The 18,405-nt window shown below is 50.0% G+C and overlaps 1 protein-coding gene across 1 annotated transcript in view; it reads right to left on the reverse strand.

The window, feature by feature from the left end:
* Positions 1 to 16,736, reverse strand: part of Abcc3 (ATP binding cassette subfamily C member 3) — a 49,139-nt gene extending 32,403 nt beyond the window's left edge. Inside the window, 1 exon segment of the mRNA XM_059271557.1 lies at positions 16,642 to 16,736. Within this exon segment, the coding sequence (XP_059127540.1) occupies positions 16,642 to 16,686 (45 nt within the window). The 5' untranslated portion in view covers positions 16,687 to 16,736.
* Positions 16,737 to 18,405: the final 1,669 nt, after the last annotated feature.

The raw sequence follows: 18,405 nt of genomic DNA on the forward strand, positions 1-18,405 counted from the left end.
AAGACACGCTATTTCCATTATCGTGCAAGGTCACTGAAGTCGCTTTGCATTCCACTCCTCTCAGGCTAACGGTGTTCTTCAATATTCTTAATCATTTCCCCCTATTTTTTCCCCCAAATTGAATACAAACCAAAACCTCTCTCTCCAGACCTCTCCCAGACAAGGAGAGAGAATCCCTGGGACTTTAGGTGCCTTTAAGATGGGGTGGCAAGGCTAGGTGGATGACTTTTTTATGTAAGCATGGGGACTTGAGTTTGGATCCCCGGAATCCATATTTCTTTCTTTCTTTCTGCTTTTAAACCAACCCAGCATTGTAGTCCACACTTGTAAACCCCAGCGCTGGGGTGGCAGTGGCAGTGGATGGATGTGAGGAAGGGGAGACAGGTGGATCCCCAAAGCTCACTGGCCCGTCAGTCTAGCAGAATTGATGATTGTCCGGTTCACTGAGAGACTGTCTCAAAAAATAAAGGTGGAAGACCAGCAAAGGCACCAGCCACCAACTAAGACTTACCAACCGAGTTCCATCCCCAGAACTTTGAGGGGGGGGGTAATGGGGGCGCGGGGGTAGGGAGGGGAGAGAACCAACTTCCTGAAAGTTGTTCTCTGACCTTCACATGCGCACTGTGACACTTACACACACCCCTCAAAATAAACAAATGTAATAAAGTAAGTGTAGATAACCATCAATCTTGGATCTCCGAACGCACACACCTCTGTGTGAATACACATACTAACGAATAGACATACCACAGAGAAAAAGATGGGCTGGCCATCCTCTGCCCCTATCTACCTCAATGAGTGACGTGAGAGTCATAGGAGAAAAGGGGATGGGCAGAGATCTTTGCAAATTACAAAGTGACAGGCAAGCACCTGTTTCTGTTCAGTGGACGTGCCCGGGGTCTAGCCTGGGAAGTCTGTTTTAGGTACTGCAGGCAACTCAGAGTGGTAGGTCACTCTCTTGACATGCCCTTCCTTGGACTGTACTTAGACCTCCACACTTTTTGGAACAAGATGAGGTAATAAATTCATTCACAAATGCTTCGTATTCAGATCGTTTCCTCCAAGGTGGCTAATGTACTCACCCTTCCCCCTTCTCACAAAGCATTAGGTGTTCTTTACAAAAAGCCCCCAAAATACAAACAAATAATGAGAAAACCGCCTACTATCCCATCCACTTAGAGACAAGTGTTGCCTGAGGATATACCGCCTACCTTCTAATTTAATTTTTATGCAAGTCACAGATGCACATAAACCCGATTTTCCTGAAGCAGATTTGTTTTCTGTTACTGGAGTTGGAAGTTCCTCTCAAACGTGTGTGAATCAGAAGGCTTGGCTGCTCCGGTATGAGCAAGGAAGCACTAATGGATGTCCTATGGATTGGGGTGGAACTTGATGGGTCAGGAGAAGCTCAGTGGTTTTGTTTTTCTTTTTTTGTTTGTTTGTTTTTGAGACAGGGTGTCTTTGTGTAGCCCTAGCTGTCCTGGAACTCACACTGTAAGACCAGGCTGGCCTCGAACTCACAGAGATCCGCCTGCCTCTGCTGGGATTAAAGGCGTGCATGGCCTGCACTCACGCTGCCAGCGCTGGGAGATGAAGAAAGGCCTGCTTGGAGAACTTTAGGCTGCTAAGAGACCCTGTCTCAAAAAAGGTGGATGGTACTGAAGGCAAGGTTCTGTAGGAACAGTGCCTGAGGAATGACATTTCAGGCTGTCCTCTGGCTTGATTGCACACACACATGTATGTGGACCTGCACACACATGAACGTGTGCATGTGGACATATATGTAAAAAAAGAAAAGACGGAGAGGAGGAGGAAAAGGGCCTCTGTAGGGGTGACCGGCACTGGCCTGGCTTCGAAAGGAGATGGAGAAGCTAGCTGGGTGTCTCAGTTCTCCTAACTGTCTCTCCACTAGCCCCTCCCCTCCCCCAATCTCCGGCAGCCACCTAGTCACTGAGCTTTGCCAGACTCTGCGTGGCTTCAGCCACTCTCATGCCTGCTGATGGTCACCCCTCGGAAATGACTCTCCCCTGGTCTCTCCACCACGGACAATTAGCATTCTTTACTGGACTTTTCTTTTTCCCAGTGACCTCTGAGCGCACAGCCTCAGCCCGTGGGCTGTTGCATCATTGTTCACAGATTGTACTCAACAGCCCCGCTCTCCTAGGCCTATGTGGCCACTTGCCCTTGTCTCTCAGATGATGTGCCCATCTGTCCTCAGCCACCTCAGTTTCAACACCGTTTATACCAAACTTGTTTACTACCCGAAAGTAACAAGTGTCCCACTGGTGCTGCTTGTCTCTGTCAAAGCCACCACCATACCTCTAGGTCCCCCGGATGTGCTGGGGTACTGGACTCTTGCCCAGATAGCAGGTGTCTGACTCTGGCTTTCGCCTCTCTTCAGCTGTGTGATCCCAGGCGAGGAGATTCGCCTCTCACCTACCTCTCTGGGCCCTGGCTTCTTCAGGGTTGGGGCTGGGATGATCATACTTTCTGCTTGGCCACTCTCACCTGGTCCCTCACCTGCCCTCTGGCCACCCCACCACCTCTCACCTCTTTCAGAGCGCCTGCCTCAGGGCTGTGCTCTCTTCCGTTCTGGTATCTCAAGGATGTGGGTGCTGGGCTGGCACTCCCCTTCCTTCACAGCCATGGAGTCTGGCTCCTTCTCTTGCTGTGAGAGTGCCCAGGCTCAGACCTTTCTCTCCTCTATCTGGACTCACCCACTGCTGATCTCTTTTGGTCTCATAGTTCTAGGTCAGGTAGGTATCAGTGAGGTCTCCCTAGCCTTTTGGACCTCAATCACCAATGCTGTGTCCAGCTCTTAACCAGGAACCTCCATTCTACACACCCAATAGCCTGGACAGTGTCCCATCCCTCTGACCTGATTTCCAGTACTGTTTCTACTGCCTAAAGGTGGCCACTGGCCTTTTTACACATGCTAGGCTCATTCTTGCCTCAGGGTCTTTGCACATTATCATCCTCTTTCTTCCCTTACATAGTTAAGTCCTTCATTTTCAGTGAGGTCTATCATAATCCCCTTGTATGATACTACCACCTTCACCAGACTCCAAACATTCCCAGTCCTCTTCCCTCTTTTCTGCTGCACCTATGCCTTAAAATGGTGCATAGTTTATTCATTTATCACGTTATCTTTCATCCCTTCTGGTTAACATGTAGCATCATTGAAGTAAACCACTTTTACTTAGTTTATTGTACCAAACACATAGTAGATGCCCAGAAAAAGTAGTTTAAATAACTTAGATGAGGAGCTTGGAGAGAGGACTGAGGTTTGGTTCCCAGCACCCACTCACGTGGTGGCTCACAACCTTCTCTAACTCTAACTCTGCTGCCAGTTCTTCTAACCTCCGAGGGTAGCAGGCACACACGCACGTGGCACACACACATAGATGCAGCCAAAACACTAATACATGTAAAAATAAAATAAAATAAATCTTAAACATTTTTAAGGTAAATTCTATTCAATATTTATTGAAGAATTGAAGCCAGACATAGTAATGCATGCCTGTAATTCTAGCACTCAGAAGGCTAAGGCAGGAAGATTGGCAAGAGTTTAAGACCAGCTTGGGTTATGTAGTAAGTTCAAGACCAGCCTGGACTATATAGTAAGACACTGTATCAAAAAGAGCAAGCAAGATATATATATATATATATATATATATATATATATATATATATATGCACACATACACACACACACATACACATACATACATATACATATACATACACACATACATATATAATATATATTTTATATAGGTATTTATATATTGAAGAAATGAAAGAGTTAACAAAGAAGATACTATGATACATTTCTTCTAAATCTTCAGTGGCTCCTTATTACCTAGAAGACAAAGTCTCAATCTCTCATTATAGCATGTAAAGCCCCCAGTGGGCCTTGAGTGATCTATGGAGCTTTGCAGGGGCCTGGGTTCTCCACCTCTGTGTCTAGGGAAGGCCGCTACCCCCTGCTTCCCTTTCTTTAGCCTGTCTTTCCCCTAATTCTCTCTGGGTAGCCCTCTGCCCGCCAATGCCCTGGCCACTGCTGCTCTTTCCTGAAATATAGCTCCCCTGCAGGATTCCCCTCCCACTCTCCTCCTCCTGCTCCCTTCACCCCCCACCCCCCTGCAGCCAACTCTCTCCACCCTGAGCCTGCTCTGAGATTCCCACGTGTACACCTTTGCTGTGTCCGGGCTCTCTTCTTTCAACTCTGCAAATACCAGTGCCTCCACCGAGGAGCGTTGGGCAATCTCAGGGGCAGCCTCTTCCCTCCTGAGCATCCTTTCTCCTCTAGAATCAGCACTTGTTGGGAGTGTCACTTCTTGGAGCAGCTTTCCTGCCTTGGAGGATGCTTTGGAGAAAGTCCAGTGCTGCAAACTCAGAAGCCTGGCAGCCCGCAGCCAGGACGTGAGGTCTGGAGGTGCCTCTCTCAAGCCGTGCGTGTGCGCATTCATGTCGGGGGACTGGGGTTGTGGTGTATGCATGTTCCATTCTAAAGCCCTATACAGGGTGCAGCAGGTGTTCATTTGTTCTTTATGTTTCCCTTCCTCCCTCTCTCCCATCTTTCTTTCCTTTCTCCCTTATTAGGAAATTAAACGTGGTAGGCAAGTGTTCTACCATTGAGCTATAGTTCAAGATACAGGTTTTGTTGTTGTTGTTGTTGTTGTTTTCCAAGACAGAGTCTCTCTGGGTTAACAGCTCTGGCTGTCCTGGAACTCACCCTGTAGACCAGGCTGGCCTCCAATTCACAGAGATCCTCCTGCCTCTGCCTCCGGAGTGCTGGGATTAAAGGTGGGCGCCACCACCACCACCTGGTGGCGATGTAGGGTTTTTTTGAGACAAGGTTTCACTATGTAGTCCAGGCTGGCCTCAAACTCGTGATCCTCCTGGTCTAAGCCTCCCCATGAACTGGGATCATACACATGTACCACCAAGTCTGGCCCATTTTATGTTTTCACTCAGACTGTACAAGCCAGCTACCCACACACTCCTGCTGAGTTCCTGCCCTGTCAATCACAGAGCTGGGCCTAACACTCCGCCTGATCAGGGAGACGAAGAAGGCAAGGAGGCAGACATCCTCTACCCCCAGCTTACTTTTCATTTCCCTTTCCCCTCTTCTTCCCTCCCCAGACTTTCTTTTCTTGTTTCCTTTTTTTGAGGTAGGGTCTCTTGTAACCCAGGCTGGCCTTAAGTTCTTGATCATTCTGTCTCCGCCTCCCCAGTGCGGGGATTGCTAGTGTACGCCACCATTCCTGCCAACCCTGTTTTAAAAGCATTTCTTTACATTCAAGTGTGACAAAGTTATAGAAAAGCACACATATCTCTGACATAGAAACCTCTATGATTTTTTTATCTGCACACAGGTGCGTTCAGCTGTGTGAACAGCACCCACAATCAAGAGCTGGAACACCAATGGTAGGAAGACACCCTGGGGTCCTCCTCATCACTGTCCACCACAGAGAACTCATCCCAAACTCTCAATGCAATGCATGATTCTGCCCAGCTTGGATCTTCCCGTAAATGAAACCGTATGGTGTCCGTCTGATATATTATTCTGGAGGGTCCACCTTCAATTCTGTGTGTTCCACTGTGCGAACATTCGATTGAGAACACATCCTACCTGTCTCCAGGCAGCTCCTAACTGAGAAAAGGAGATCTCTAGGCCTTACATTTTATACTAAGCCTCTAGGCAAAAGTCATAGCTGTGACTTTTGTCTTTGTTTCTGGTCCTGGGGATTGAGCCAAACATGCTAAGCAAAGTGTCCTGACACCAATCCAGATTATGAGCTTCTAAAAGGTATCTATTGAGGACTAGGGAGAAGGCTCAGTTGCCTCTCCAGTGTGAGGATCGGAGTTCAAATCCCGGAATCCACATAAGTCACATCTGTAATCCTGGTGCTGCTATGGCCAGATGGGAGGTGGAGACAGAATCCTTCAAAACTTGTGAACCAGCTATCCTGGCATACACTACTATGAGATGTGTTACATTTGGTTATGCTGTATTTGTTTAATTATGTAAAGATGTGCTGCCTGGCTAAGGCACCCGATTGGTCTAATAAAAAGCTGAACAGCCAAAAGCAAGGCAGTAGAGGGATAGGCGGGCTGGCAGGCAGAGAGAATAAGTAGGAGGAGAAATCTAGGCTTGAGAGAGAAGAGAAGGGGAGAATGAGGGAGATGCCCATGGCCAGCCCGCCAGGAAGCCACCAGCCAGTCAGGCATGGAGTAGGACATACAGAATGAAAGGTAAAAAGCCCTGAGGCAAAATGTAGATGAAGAGAAACGGGTTAAATTAAGTTATAAGAGCTAGTGGGACAAGCATAAGACAAGGCCAGGCATTCATAACTAACAATAAGTCTCCATGTCATGATTTGGCAGCTGGTTGGTGGCCCAGAAGAAAGCCTGCTACACAGGATATCTCTGTGGCAACAAGCAAGCAAATGTTCTTCCTCTGACAGTTGTGTGCAAACATGAAAACAGGCACCTTTCTTTCGGTTCGATATATACGAAGCTTTCAAAACTACACGTTGAGGGAATGAGGAGCTGACCCAGCAGGTAAAAGCACTTGCCACCAAGCCTGACGATCTCAGTGCAATCCCTCAAAACACACAATGGTGGAAGAAGACAGCCAGCTTCTCAAAGGTGTCCTCTGACCTCCACACAGGCACCGTGGCATGCTCCCCACCCCACCCCCACCAAGAAAAAAACCCCAAACTCTGTATGTTGAAAGAGTCTTCTCCATTTTGGTAGCACTGGGTCTTAACCAAGCAAGCCAAGCACTCCACCACTTCGTGTTCCTTTTACTTTTTTACCTCAAGGCTCGCTAAATTCCCCAGGCTGGCCTTGAACTTTGGACCATCCTACCTCTGCTGCGGGAATACCTGAATTCCAGGCACATGTCATCATACCAGTGCTCTGACCTGTGTCACCTCCGCCACCCACTCAGGGAGGGTCATAAAAGTCCCCAAAGCTTTTCCAGCATTTTATGACTGTGCTCACAGGGTCATTATCTCATTTGGCTAGCTCAAAACAAGTTCTTGAAATATATAACAGGGGTGTCGCTGGGTTCGGTTTACAGAGGAGAAAGTGAGCGCCACGGGCTTTGGCAACAGCTTCAGGGACAGTTGACACCATGGAACTGGGACAAATATCCTGGCTTCAGGGATGCCGTTGGACAGTTTCTCCCAACCCATTCTTCCTGGACTCATGTACCAGAAGACACCTTTCCCCCTGAGCCTTGCAGACGTTAAGGGGGTAACCCATGCCCTCCTCCTGCTCTCTTCCTATGCTGCACCATCCCCATCCAGCTTCCAGCACAGGGCGAGGTGCCCTGGAGCAGATCAGAGGCTGTTAAATAAGTGACACGGGAGTGTGGGGGGAGAGTGCCTATGTATGGGTCCACAGTACGCTTGGCAGGCCACTGGCTTGGCTTTGTAAGGCCACCAGAGGACCCAACCCTGGTGCTGTAGATGTGGTACAGCTCCACCAATTTGCTCGTCTGAGGCAGGTTCTTATGTAACCCCTGAACTCACTATGTAGCCTAGGCTGGCTTTGAACTCTCGATCCTGCTGCCTTCACCTCCTAAGTGCCGTCATTACAGGTATGCACCACTATGCTCGGTTCTGCCACTTTTGAGTCATGGGATGGTGGCTGGTCCCTGCAACCCTCTGAACTCCACTTTCCAGGTGCAAGTAACCCACAGCCACCTTCCCTGCAGGAGTGATGGATGGCAATGTAAATGCCCAGCTGTCACCTGGTCACACTTCAGGACATCAAGCTACTGGGGACATGTTTCATGACGTAAACACTGACACTATAACCACAGCCAAGCACCCTTGGGAAGTCAGGATCGGATGGCTGCTCTGAGCTCATGGAGGTCCTATCTGGGTGCTTCTCCTTGGGGAAAATATATTCTGATTGGGCACAGTCTCCTTGGAGACAGCAGGTACCTGTTCATTCCTACATCCCGGATTACTCCCCCAGAGCTATTGCTAGGACATCTATGGGACATATAAACACCACAAATCCGGAAGCACAGGTCCCTTCTGCTGCCTGCCTACCTTGGCGACTGGCAAAAATGCCTTCCTCCTTCCCTCCATCCCTCCCCATCTCTCATCCCCCTTCCTCCTTCCTTCAGGACAGAATCTTGCTGGGCAGCCCAGCTTCTCTCTTTGTCTCACTTCTGAAATCCTATCCAAAAGATCAGGTGGGAAGTCGGGAGCAGCGATACCTCCTAGCTCCGTGACACGCCCGTCCTAGGCTACTCGCAAGACCCTGCCTCAAACAAAAACAGCCCCCTCATGTACACACAAAGATAAAGTGCAACTCTGTGGCCATGCTGTATTGCATCATCGTTAGCCATAGACAGGAAACCTCACCTACTTTACCCGATCGCTCTGGCCTCTTCTCCAGTCTCTGCTTTCCTGCCTGACTTGTCTCGAGAGCCCTCTCTCTGGTCTCCTGCTTCTGGCCCAGCCACTTGTCCTTACACCCTCTTTTCTAGTACAACAAGGGAAGCCCTATTGGAAGCCTAAGCCAGACCACACGCCCATTGTACCACTCTGCTTTTTTCTAAACCAGCGTCTAAGGAAAAATCAGGAAATGTCACACAGCCCTCAAAACCATTACCAGCTTCCTACCTGTCTGACCTTCTTGCCTCGGTCTGCCTTAGGACCCTGGCCTGGGACCTGGCCATCTTCAGGGGCTCCATCTTCACTTGCCTCTGAGCACTCACTGTCTGCAGGCTTTTTAATTAGAACTGCGACCCACCCCAACCCCCTGCTTAACCCTGCACCCACCCCTTACCTGTCTATTTTCGCCATAGCCCCTCATCACCTTCTCTCATTTGATACATGTGAACCGTTTTCAGTTATGAATGGTCTACCTTCTCCTACTTGAGTATGTGCTCCCTGAGGACAGGTTTGCTAAAGGGCAGCTTTTGTTGACAGGATGTTCCTTCCTGCCTACGGTTACACCTGTAACTCCAGCTCCAGAGGATCCAACTTCTGGCCTTCTCAAGCAACTGCACTCATAAACACAGATGTATACACAGATGCATCTATACATAATTAAAAGTTATAAAAAAAAAATCAGCCCTAAGACAATAGCAATAAAAAGGCTTTGGAGTGCAAATGGCCTCCATTGGAGGCATGGACTGAAAGTCTGTGACTATGTCCCCATCCCCCCACAGGCTGCCTCCGGAGTCAGGACACCTGCTAGGCTATCCTCTTGTCCAGGGGGCTGTGCTGTGGAGCAGGGTGTGGTTGAGAATGGGGTCTTGAGCCTAGATTGGATTTCTCTTCCCAACCGGACATTCCAGTTTCTTGTTTAGTTTACAACCAGGATCCAGCTGGTCCATTGCCAGATGCCGACAGCCCCTACCCCTCAGTCCCATGGATGAACTGCAGGAGAGAGGGCAGGCCACGTGGGTCAAGGGTGACTAGTGATTTGAGAGGCTGGATGCAAGTGGATGTCGTATTAGTGCTGACAGAGCACTGAGGAGACAGGCTGGACCCCAAGGGTGGGGCCTGGGACTTGGATTACATGGCCTGGGCTCAAGTTCCACGTTAACCATGGGTCCCAGGTGTCTTGGCACACAGTGGCACTCAATAACCAAAGCTTTTCTGGGATGCCAGGCCTTTTACAGGAGTGAGAGGTGTGTTAGGCCTTCAAGCTACAGGCTGGCCCAGCACAGCCCTCTTTGGCCTCCCAGGCTTCCTGTTTTTGTCTAAACAGCGCCTTGAGAGGGGAAGGGAATCAGAACATGCCCTCTCCCTTTCCACCAGTTTCTGCTGAGTCATATGATCTTGCCAATCAGTCACTTCCCAGTGACCTCAGGAGCTGTCTAGCACAGATGGTCTCCCACCCCACCACACAGGATTGAGGAAGTAATGAATCTTCTTTGGACAGGGCCTGTCAGCAGCCTGAGGCCTGGGAGACCTGCTGGCAGAACTGGGGCACAGAACTCTGGAGTCCTCACCCCCTCCCCCTGCCACTGGTTTGAGTCCACAGGGATCTCAGCCTCGGTGCCCATTAAGGGGCATCTGCCCTGTGGTCCATTCTGGGTGCCGGACCTTCTGCCTTATCAGCTCCATCCAGCTGTTTAATCGCAGTATTAAGGAAGCTGCTGTTGCTGTGGAAACCAAGTGGATGGCGGCAGGCGGGACTGTGGGGCTGGGCTGCCTCCCAGCTGATGCTCCTCAGAGCGGGAGTGGAAGGAGAAGACTTAAGGAGCCCCCCTCCATTCTGCCTGAGGGAGTCCAGAAAATGCCTTCAACTGTCCCTGTCCTCACCGTCACTTACACTTTAGTATCTTAGTCTAGAAGCTCCTTTGGTTGCTAAGACGGTGCTCAGTGCTAGAGAAACAGCGTGATGTTGTCTTGGTGTTCAGCTACGGAAGCCAGGGCTTGGGAGCACATTAGTTCATTCATTCACGAGTTTTGTTTAGCCAGTATCTACAGAGTATGTGCCTTCGGGGCTGAGCACTCAGAAGTGACAGGCAGGCAGGTAGGCAGGTGGGAAGGCAGGCAGGTGGGAAGGTGAGCCCGATGGTTGCTCTGAGCTCTGGAGGCCCTGCCTGAGTGTTTTTCCTTGAGAGAAGGACCAAAGTCACTAGGTTGAGGTGGGATGGAGGAGAAAACCAACCCAGGCTCAAGACCCCATTCTCAACCACACCCTGCTCCACAGCACAGCCCCCTCCCTGGGCAAGAGGATAGCCTAGCAGGTGTCCTGACTCCAGAGGCAGCCTGTGGGGGGATGGGGACATAGTCACAGACTTTCAGTCCTTACCCACAATGTAGGACACTTGCACTCCAAAGCCTTTTTGTTGCTATTGTTTTAGGATTTATTTTTTATAATTTTTAATTATGTATAGGTGCGTCTGTGTATACATCTGTGCTTGTGAGTGTAGTTGCCTGAGAAGGCCAGAAGTTGGATCCCCTGGAGCTGGAGTTACAGGTGTTCATGACCCACCTGATGTGGGTTCTGGGAATTGAATTCAGGTCCCTTGGAAGAGCAAGAAGCGTTCTTAACCATTGGACCATCTCTCAAGTCCCTGTTGTTTGTGTTGTGGGATGGGTTCTTGTGTAGTCCAGGTTGACCTCAAAGGAAATACGTTGCTGAGAGAGGCCTCAGATCCTCCTGCCTCCACGTGCCCGAGTGCTGGGGTTACACGTGTGGCACTTGGAATCACACTCAAGCTTTGTGCACGCTCGGCTAGCACTCCTCTAACATCGTTAGCCCCTTTTGTTCGTTTTGAAATAAAATCTTAGCACATACAGCTAAAGACAGCCTCAAACTCAGGCCAATCTCTCTGCTCCAGCTTCCTGAGCGCTGGGATTACAGATGCGTCTCCAAGATCACTCTTTGGGAGTGGGGAGGGAAGTCAGCAGACTTCACAAAGCTTCCCCTCTCAGGCTACATCCCTGGTTCACTTCCTTTCCTAGGTTTCTCCCTTCAGCCCAGGCCCAGGGAACAGGAGAAGACAATCTGGGACCACAAGGGACCGTATCTCACAGACAGAAACCAAGAACTTAGAGGCCAAAGCTAATAAGCCTAAGGTGCAGTATCTCCAGCTTTAATGAAAGGGTTGTCCAAGGCCCAGGCCCAGCGGGGAAGATTAGGTCCTTGGAAGGAGATGGTAAGCTTTGGTGCCCAGCAGGCTAAGAAGTTGGCACCTTCTACCCATCTGTCCCTTCAGAATGCCCTACTTCCGGCTTCCTTGCATGCCACTGTCTCCGCTTGGGAGCCCAAAGACACCGAAACTTGAATCTTGTCCACTACCGGTGTCTCTTGGTGGCTGCCTACTTGTGTTGGGCAATAATTCAGAGGAAGCCTTGGAGTCCCTGATATCTAGAGCCCTAAGATTTAGAGTACCTGATTTATGACCCTGGACCACAAGCCTGAGGTGCATCCTCCCAGAATTATTACCGGGCAGCTCCAGACCTGAAGCGGGGGCCTCAGAATCACCTAAGCTCAGCTAGACCCAGACAGAGGGTGAGAGACTTTCCCACAGTTACATACCTAGTATGTATGTAAGGAGACATGGGAACGAGTCTTCAAAGTACCAGAGTTCAGCCCCTCCTTAGGTGAGTGGGTAGCTGAGGGAGCAGTGAGAATATGTATCCTTTCCACATGGGCCTGGCCATCGTGGGACCCATGGGGCCAAGAGCTGCTGAGAAGTAGACTTGGGTTCGGAACAATGAGAAAGCCAGAGAAAGGAGAATCCAGAAATCTGGGGGCGGGGGTGGGGGGAGGGGAGGAACCCGAGAGTCTCCACTGGCCAAAACTTCCCTCTTCCCAGCTGCTCACAGGATCTGACGTTAGGACCACGTCCCTTGCTTGCTTGAGTGCTCTTCCCACAAGATGGCTTGAAACCAGGTACTTGCTTTTTGAGACCAAGTCTTCTTTTGGCCTAGTGACAGAGAACCTACTACTTTTCCGACAGTGTCGATTACTTCGTATACGTACAAAGTCAGCCTCTGGATTTCTAGGCTTCCAGAGGGCATGGGACCAGGGCTAATTATGCAAACAGACTAAACTTTCTGAGAGCAAACAGTCCCTCTCTAGGCATGGGGCGGCAGGTCTGAGCAGAGGTAATTCACAACCTCCTCCTAGAGGCACCCTTGGTCTTCTGCATCTGAACTCACTCCAGGTTTTTGGTTTTGGTTTTGGTGTGGTTTTTTTTTTTTTTTAATTTTTGTCTTACTTTATTTTCAAGATAGGGTTTCTCTGTGTAACATCCCTGGTTGTCCTAGAACTCACTCTGTAGACCAGGCCGGCCTCAAACTCAGAGATCCTCCTGCCTCTGCCTCCTGAGTGCTGGGATTACAGGCGTGAGCCACCACTGCCAGACTGAGTTTTGTTTTTGAGACAGGATCTCATGTAACTCAGGCTGACCTCAAATTTGCTACATAGCTAGAGGCTATTCTGTAACTCCTGATCCTCCTGCCTCTGCCTCCCAAGTACTGGGATTATAAACAGGTGCCACCATTTCCTGCTATTGTTTTTTGAGACCAAGTCTTCTTTTGGCCTAGTATTCTGGCTTTTTGTTTGTTTGTTTGTTTTTTGAGACAGGGTTTCTCTGCGTAACAGCCCTGGCTTTCCTGGAACTAGCTCTGTAGACCAGGCTGGCCTCGAACTCACAGAGATCTGCCTGCCTCTGCCTCTGGGACTAAAGGCATCTGCCACCACCGCCTAGCTGGCCTAGTGTTCTTTTGGAACTTAATTCCATGCAAATTTGAGGTGTACTCTGAGATGTTGACAATATGCCCAATGAGATGAGGACAGTGAGCGTGGAGGAGAGCTATCATGCCATCTAGCAAGTGGTGTGCGCGAATACACAGGTGTGGGGGTGTCCACCAGATCACAGGTCCCCAGGTTTCTACCTTTGGGGGAGGGAGCCAAATCTGCAGTAGGCATTAGCTCCCTGATCTCCAGGAAACAGCTGGAACGAGAACCTCTGTCCCAACACTTTGTCAGCCCTTTTCTCGCAGGACCAGGCCTCTAACACCCGTTCTGACCTCATTCCTCTCTGTCTTCCCTCCAGTCGACGGGAGTGCATGGACCTGCCAGCAGTGCTTCTTGCTTCTCAACTTTGTTTCACATTCTCTAGTTCCTTTGATCGCCATAAAAAAAAAAATCTTGCTAGGTAAGCAGTAGGTGGCTCATTTCCTCATTTTGTAGGTGGAGAGAGAAAGGCCATGAGAAGCTAGGGAAAGTCTTGGTAAATAAGTGGCCCAGAATGGCCTCACCACCAACCACACCCTTTGTTCCATTTTCTTCTATGTTCAGGTTTTCCTGGCTACCCCAGTCCCTCCTTCCCACAGGCCCCTAACTGTTCAAGGGTGTAGCTGAATTGTAGATGATGCAAATGAAATGCAAAATAGCGTTAAAAAAAAAAACCAAAAACTGGAGTAGCCCAGAAAGCCAGCCTTTTGGGTAACTGAACTACAGCTTAGGCTCCAGCCTCCTAGCCTGAGTCCCTTCCACATCCCAGCTCCACAAACTCCCAGGGCTGAAGGAAGAGAAGCTTCCTGCTTTCTCCTACCCCAGCAAGAAGCCACCGCCAAGTGCAGCTGGGAATGGCTTTCAGAAGCCAAGAGAGCGTGGAAGGGAGATGGAAGATGTTTCCAGTCTGGGGTGGGCAGAGGAGTCAGTTCCCCGTTAGCGAAGACATCGAAGTAGAGGCCCCCTTAAAGGGTCACAATAGAGATGCGCTCCCACTCACATGGCCTCATGAACTGTGCTAAGTTCCAGGGCCAGGCTGCCTGAGGCTCAAAAGGCAGTGTCGCAGACATCTTGTCCCTTACTTAATCCAGTGCTCTCTAACAACACTGTGACCCTGCCATGGCCTTACCAGCCACGTGTCCTTTTCTCCCCAAGACTCTACATTGAAAGGTTGGGTTAGCCAAGCCCCTGCCATAGCGTAGCTCTAAGCTTGGGACGGAGGTGGGTGGGGGCATCCTGAAGTTTCTAGCTCCAGGTTCCGGGGACCATTGCCTTGGGCAGTTCTGATTACTCAGGGCTTCATTGCCAACCTAGGAACATGAAAGGCTGTCCCCGAGGCTGGGCGTAGCTGCTCTCCTGATTTTCAAACTTTTTGCCTAGTCACTATGTACTTGTTTCCCAAGTTCCTGGGGTTGGTGTGTGTGTGTGTGTGTGTGTGTGTGTGTGTGTGTGTGTGTGTGTGTTCGGCCTCCCTTAGTACTTGTTTCCCAGACAGGACAGGGTGTTTCTATTCTCCCGGGGTTCAGTGTAAATGTTGAAGAAACCCGGTCGGATGGTGCAGAAGTGATCACATGGACCTGCTGTAGTCACGCCTGCCAAGTCCACGTGAGCAGACAAAGGAGTTGTACTGACAAGCTAAGGATCATCTCTGGGCCTTAGAGAAGGGTGGCACGCCAGTCTGGATGATGAAGGGTGGAGGATGGGGCTCCTCGAGGTTTGAGCTAGAACCAGTTAGTGATACGAAGAAAAAGAGTGGTCCCCAAAGACACATTTTTGTTGTTGTTTGTTTGTTTGGAGATAAGGTCTCCTGTATCTTTGAACTTGTCATGTAGCCAAGGATGACCTTGAGTTTCTGGTTCTCCTATTTCCATCTCCCAAACACAGGATGACGGACTGCTCCCCCACATCCTGCTTCTAGACATTTGGCAGGCAGGGGCGGGGGAGAGTATTCTATTACTTTTACTTCTCCCAGATCCATATAACCCTCGTGCCCAGCCTAGATCATACCTGTGAACACATAGGCACATAGCACACACCTGTGCATAGCACCTCACCTTCACCCCTGCACACACCAGATACCTATACACAAATATGTATACAAAAATACACCATTGGGCCGGGCGGTGGTGGCGCACACCTTTAATCCCAGCACTCAGGAGGCAGAGCCAGGCGGATCTCTGTGAGTTCAAGGCCAGCCTGGGCTACCAAGTGAGTTCCAGGAAAAGGTGCAAAGCTACACAGGGAAACCCTGTCTCAAAAAAACCAAAAAACAAACAAACAAAAAACCCAAAACAACAAAAACAAACAAACATCATAATGGGAAAAGACTTACCAATTAGGATTCTGAGTCTAGATTTGGAAGCAGCCTAGGGTGGACAGCCCGAGTTACCAGAAATTAGCCCCTATTAGGTCTACCCATGAAACTGAGGTTGCGTCATCGGTTGCCTTGCCTAGTAGAGGAGCGCTGAGGCTGCACATCCTTCAGAAACCCAAGCTGCCTTGTGAGAGGATTTGATGAGAGCCACGGAAGGTTGCTTTTGTGTCTGTGTGGAGTACTGGGGTTTGAACCCAGGGTCTTCTGCATACAAGGTAAGTGCCACATCCCTGAGCTATCACCCCAGTAGTCTGCTTTTACTTACTTTATTACTATTTTTAATCCAGCTCTGATTTCATGCAATTGGGTGCTTTGAGACAAGTCCCTTCCTCTCTGGACCTCCATTTCCCCCATCTATCAAAGGAGAGGGTTGGGCTAGGAGACCAGTCCACCTCTCTCTCTCATGTCCGAGGTGTAAACAGGGCCTCCGCACAGACCTGCAACCAGGTAAATCTTGTCCACAGAAACAGTGGCTCCCAAAAAAACTGTCCCTGGAAGGTCTATCTGTACCAAGTACCTGACTGAGTAGGGCTCTGTATGCTTTAGGGTGTAGGGCAGGAAGACCGGGTGGATAACCAAGCCATAGTTAGTGGATCAGGTGCTGGGAGTTTCATTCACTAGGGATGCAGGCAAAATGCAAAATGCTGCTTCTGTACCCTGGGATCAACTGACAGAGGGGCTGAGATCAACAGGTAAGCGCCAGCGCTTTCCAATTCCCGGTGCCCTGCACTACCATGCCTGCCTCCCGCCTAGCTCCTTCACGCGGTAGGGAAAGGCATGACAGACAGCAAAGGTCCCGACCAGGAGTCGCTTTGGCATCATGGCCAAACACCTTTTCGGCACCCATTGTTCCCTCTCTGGTGCCTAGACCCTCTCAGGCTTGGTTATACACATCCACCCCAGAGATCCGCTGCCGCACCCCCACTCCAGTGCCTCCTCCGGAAAACCGTGGTGAGGCGGAGACCAGACTTCCGTGGTTGACACCTCCTCCCTCCGCAGCATGGACCCCGAGAGGCAAGCCTTACCCAGAACTTGGAGCCCAGCTCCCCGGAGCCGCAGAGGCGGTCCATGTGGCTCAGGTGCACCGCAGGACTGAGATCTCGGTTCAGCACAGCTCCAGCAGACCTGCCCGGGTGCCGCCTCCGACTCCCAGCTCGGCCGGCACTCCCCCCCGCCCCGCCCTCCGGTCCTCTGGTCAAGTTCTCCCGGTCTGTCCCAGTGATTGCGACACGGGTCTCGAGCTCAGAAAAACTGCTGGTACCTAAAACTGCAACGCTGGAAGGAAGTGCAGAGTAAGGACGGATAGTTAACAGCACTAGTCCCTTCCAGGGCCCCCCACGTTTCTAGTCCCCAAAGCTGATGGGCCTGGGAATGAGTCTTCATCAGTTTTCCAGTGGGATCTGAAACACATGTATTTTCAACCCAGTCAGAAAGACCTGGAGCGGCATTTAGCCATCTTCTCGCTGTAAAAGAGGTCCTTTATAAAGGCAGGGTCACTTTTGACTGTAAATACAGGATCATCTCGTCCCCAGTCTCCCTCTTCCCCACAAGTTGTCAGAGACAACTGACAGATGTCAGCCCACACATGTGATGTGTGTACTGTGCATGTGTACAGCAGGAGAGTGAGGCATGAAGTTGGTCCCAGGTACCAAATAGATGGGTGCGTGGCTTCCTTGTGGTCCCTTAAGTTGCTGCGGTCTGAAGCGCTGTGGCTCCCTCATCTTTCCCAGGACACTTCTGCACACCACTTTTGCACTGGTAAAGTATGGATAACCAAGCCAGGCGGTGGTGGCACACACCTTTAATCTCAGCACTGGGGAGGCAGAGGCAGGCGGATCTCTGTGAGTTCGAGGGCAGCCTGGTCTACAAAGCGAGTTCCAGGACAGACTCCAAAGTTACCACCGAGAAACTCTGTCTTGAAAAAACAAACCAAAACAAACCAAACCAAACCAAGACAAAACAAAAAGTATGGATAACCATGATAGAATCCTCCTCATTGGCTTTTCTGAGGACTCAACAGAAAAGTATATAGAGCATATGTATTGCATGTGACATGTTAATTCTATTTCAGCCTGGCCATGGTAGAGATGGGCGGTGAGACCCCAGGAAGAGCCCCATATTAGCAACCTCATCTTTTTTTTTTTTTTTTTTTTTTTTAAGATTTATTTATTTATTATGTATACAGTGAGTGTTCAGCCTGCAGGCCAGAAGAGGGCACCAAATATCATTGTAGATGGTTGTGAGCCACCATGTGGTTGCTGGGAATTGAACTCAGGTCCTCTGGAAGAGCAGCCAGTGCTCTTAACCTCTGAGCCATCTCTCCAGCCCCCAGCAACCTCATCTTAATGCTGAGCCTCCACATTGTCAGTTTGCAAACCGGCCTTCCCAGCTTGGTTATGCTGGGATGCCCTCCATCTCTCTTTTTCCTGATAGGCTCTCAACTCACCACCTTCCTTGGAGCTAAGCAGAAATCTTCTTGGTCTAATTTACCTCTGTCTCTATCTGCAAGTTCCTGGAGTTGGTGTGTGTGTGTATGTGTGTGTGTGTGTGTGTGTGTGTGTGTGTGTGTGTGTGTGTGGTCGGCCTCCCTTAGTACTTGTTTCCCAGACAGGACAGGGTATTTCTGTTCTCCTGGTGTTCAGTGTAAATGTTGAAGAAACCCGGTCGAATGGTGCAGAAGTGATCATCTCCTGCCCCTCCGGGCAGGCAGGAAGTCCTGGAAGCCAGAATAGAGATGAGTCTGTAGAGTGAGGTGGGCAGTGATGAATGAGGTTCCCCCTTCCCAGGCG

Source organism: Peromyscus eremicus, chromosome 8a (assembly GCF_949786415.1).
Source record: "Peromyscus eremicus chromosome 8a, PerEre_H2_v1, whole genome shotgun sequence".
Taxonomy (NCBI): domain Eukaryota; kingdom Metazoa; phylum Chordata; class Mammalia; order Rodentia; family Cricetidae; genus Peromyscus; species Peromyscus eremicus.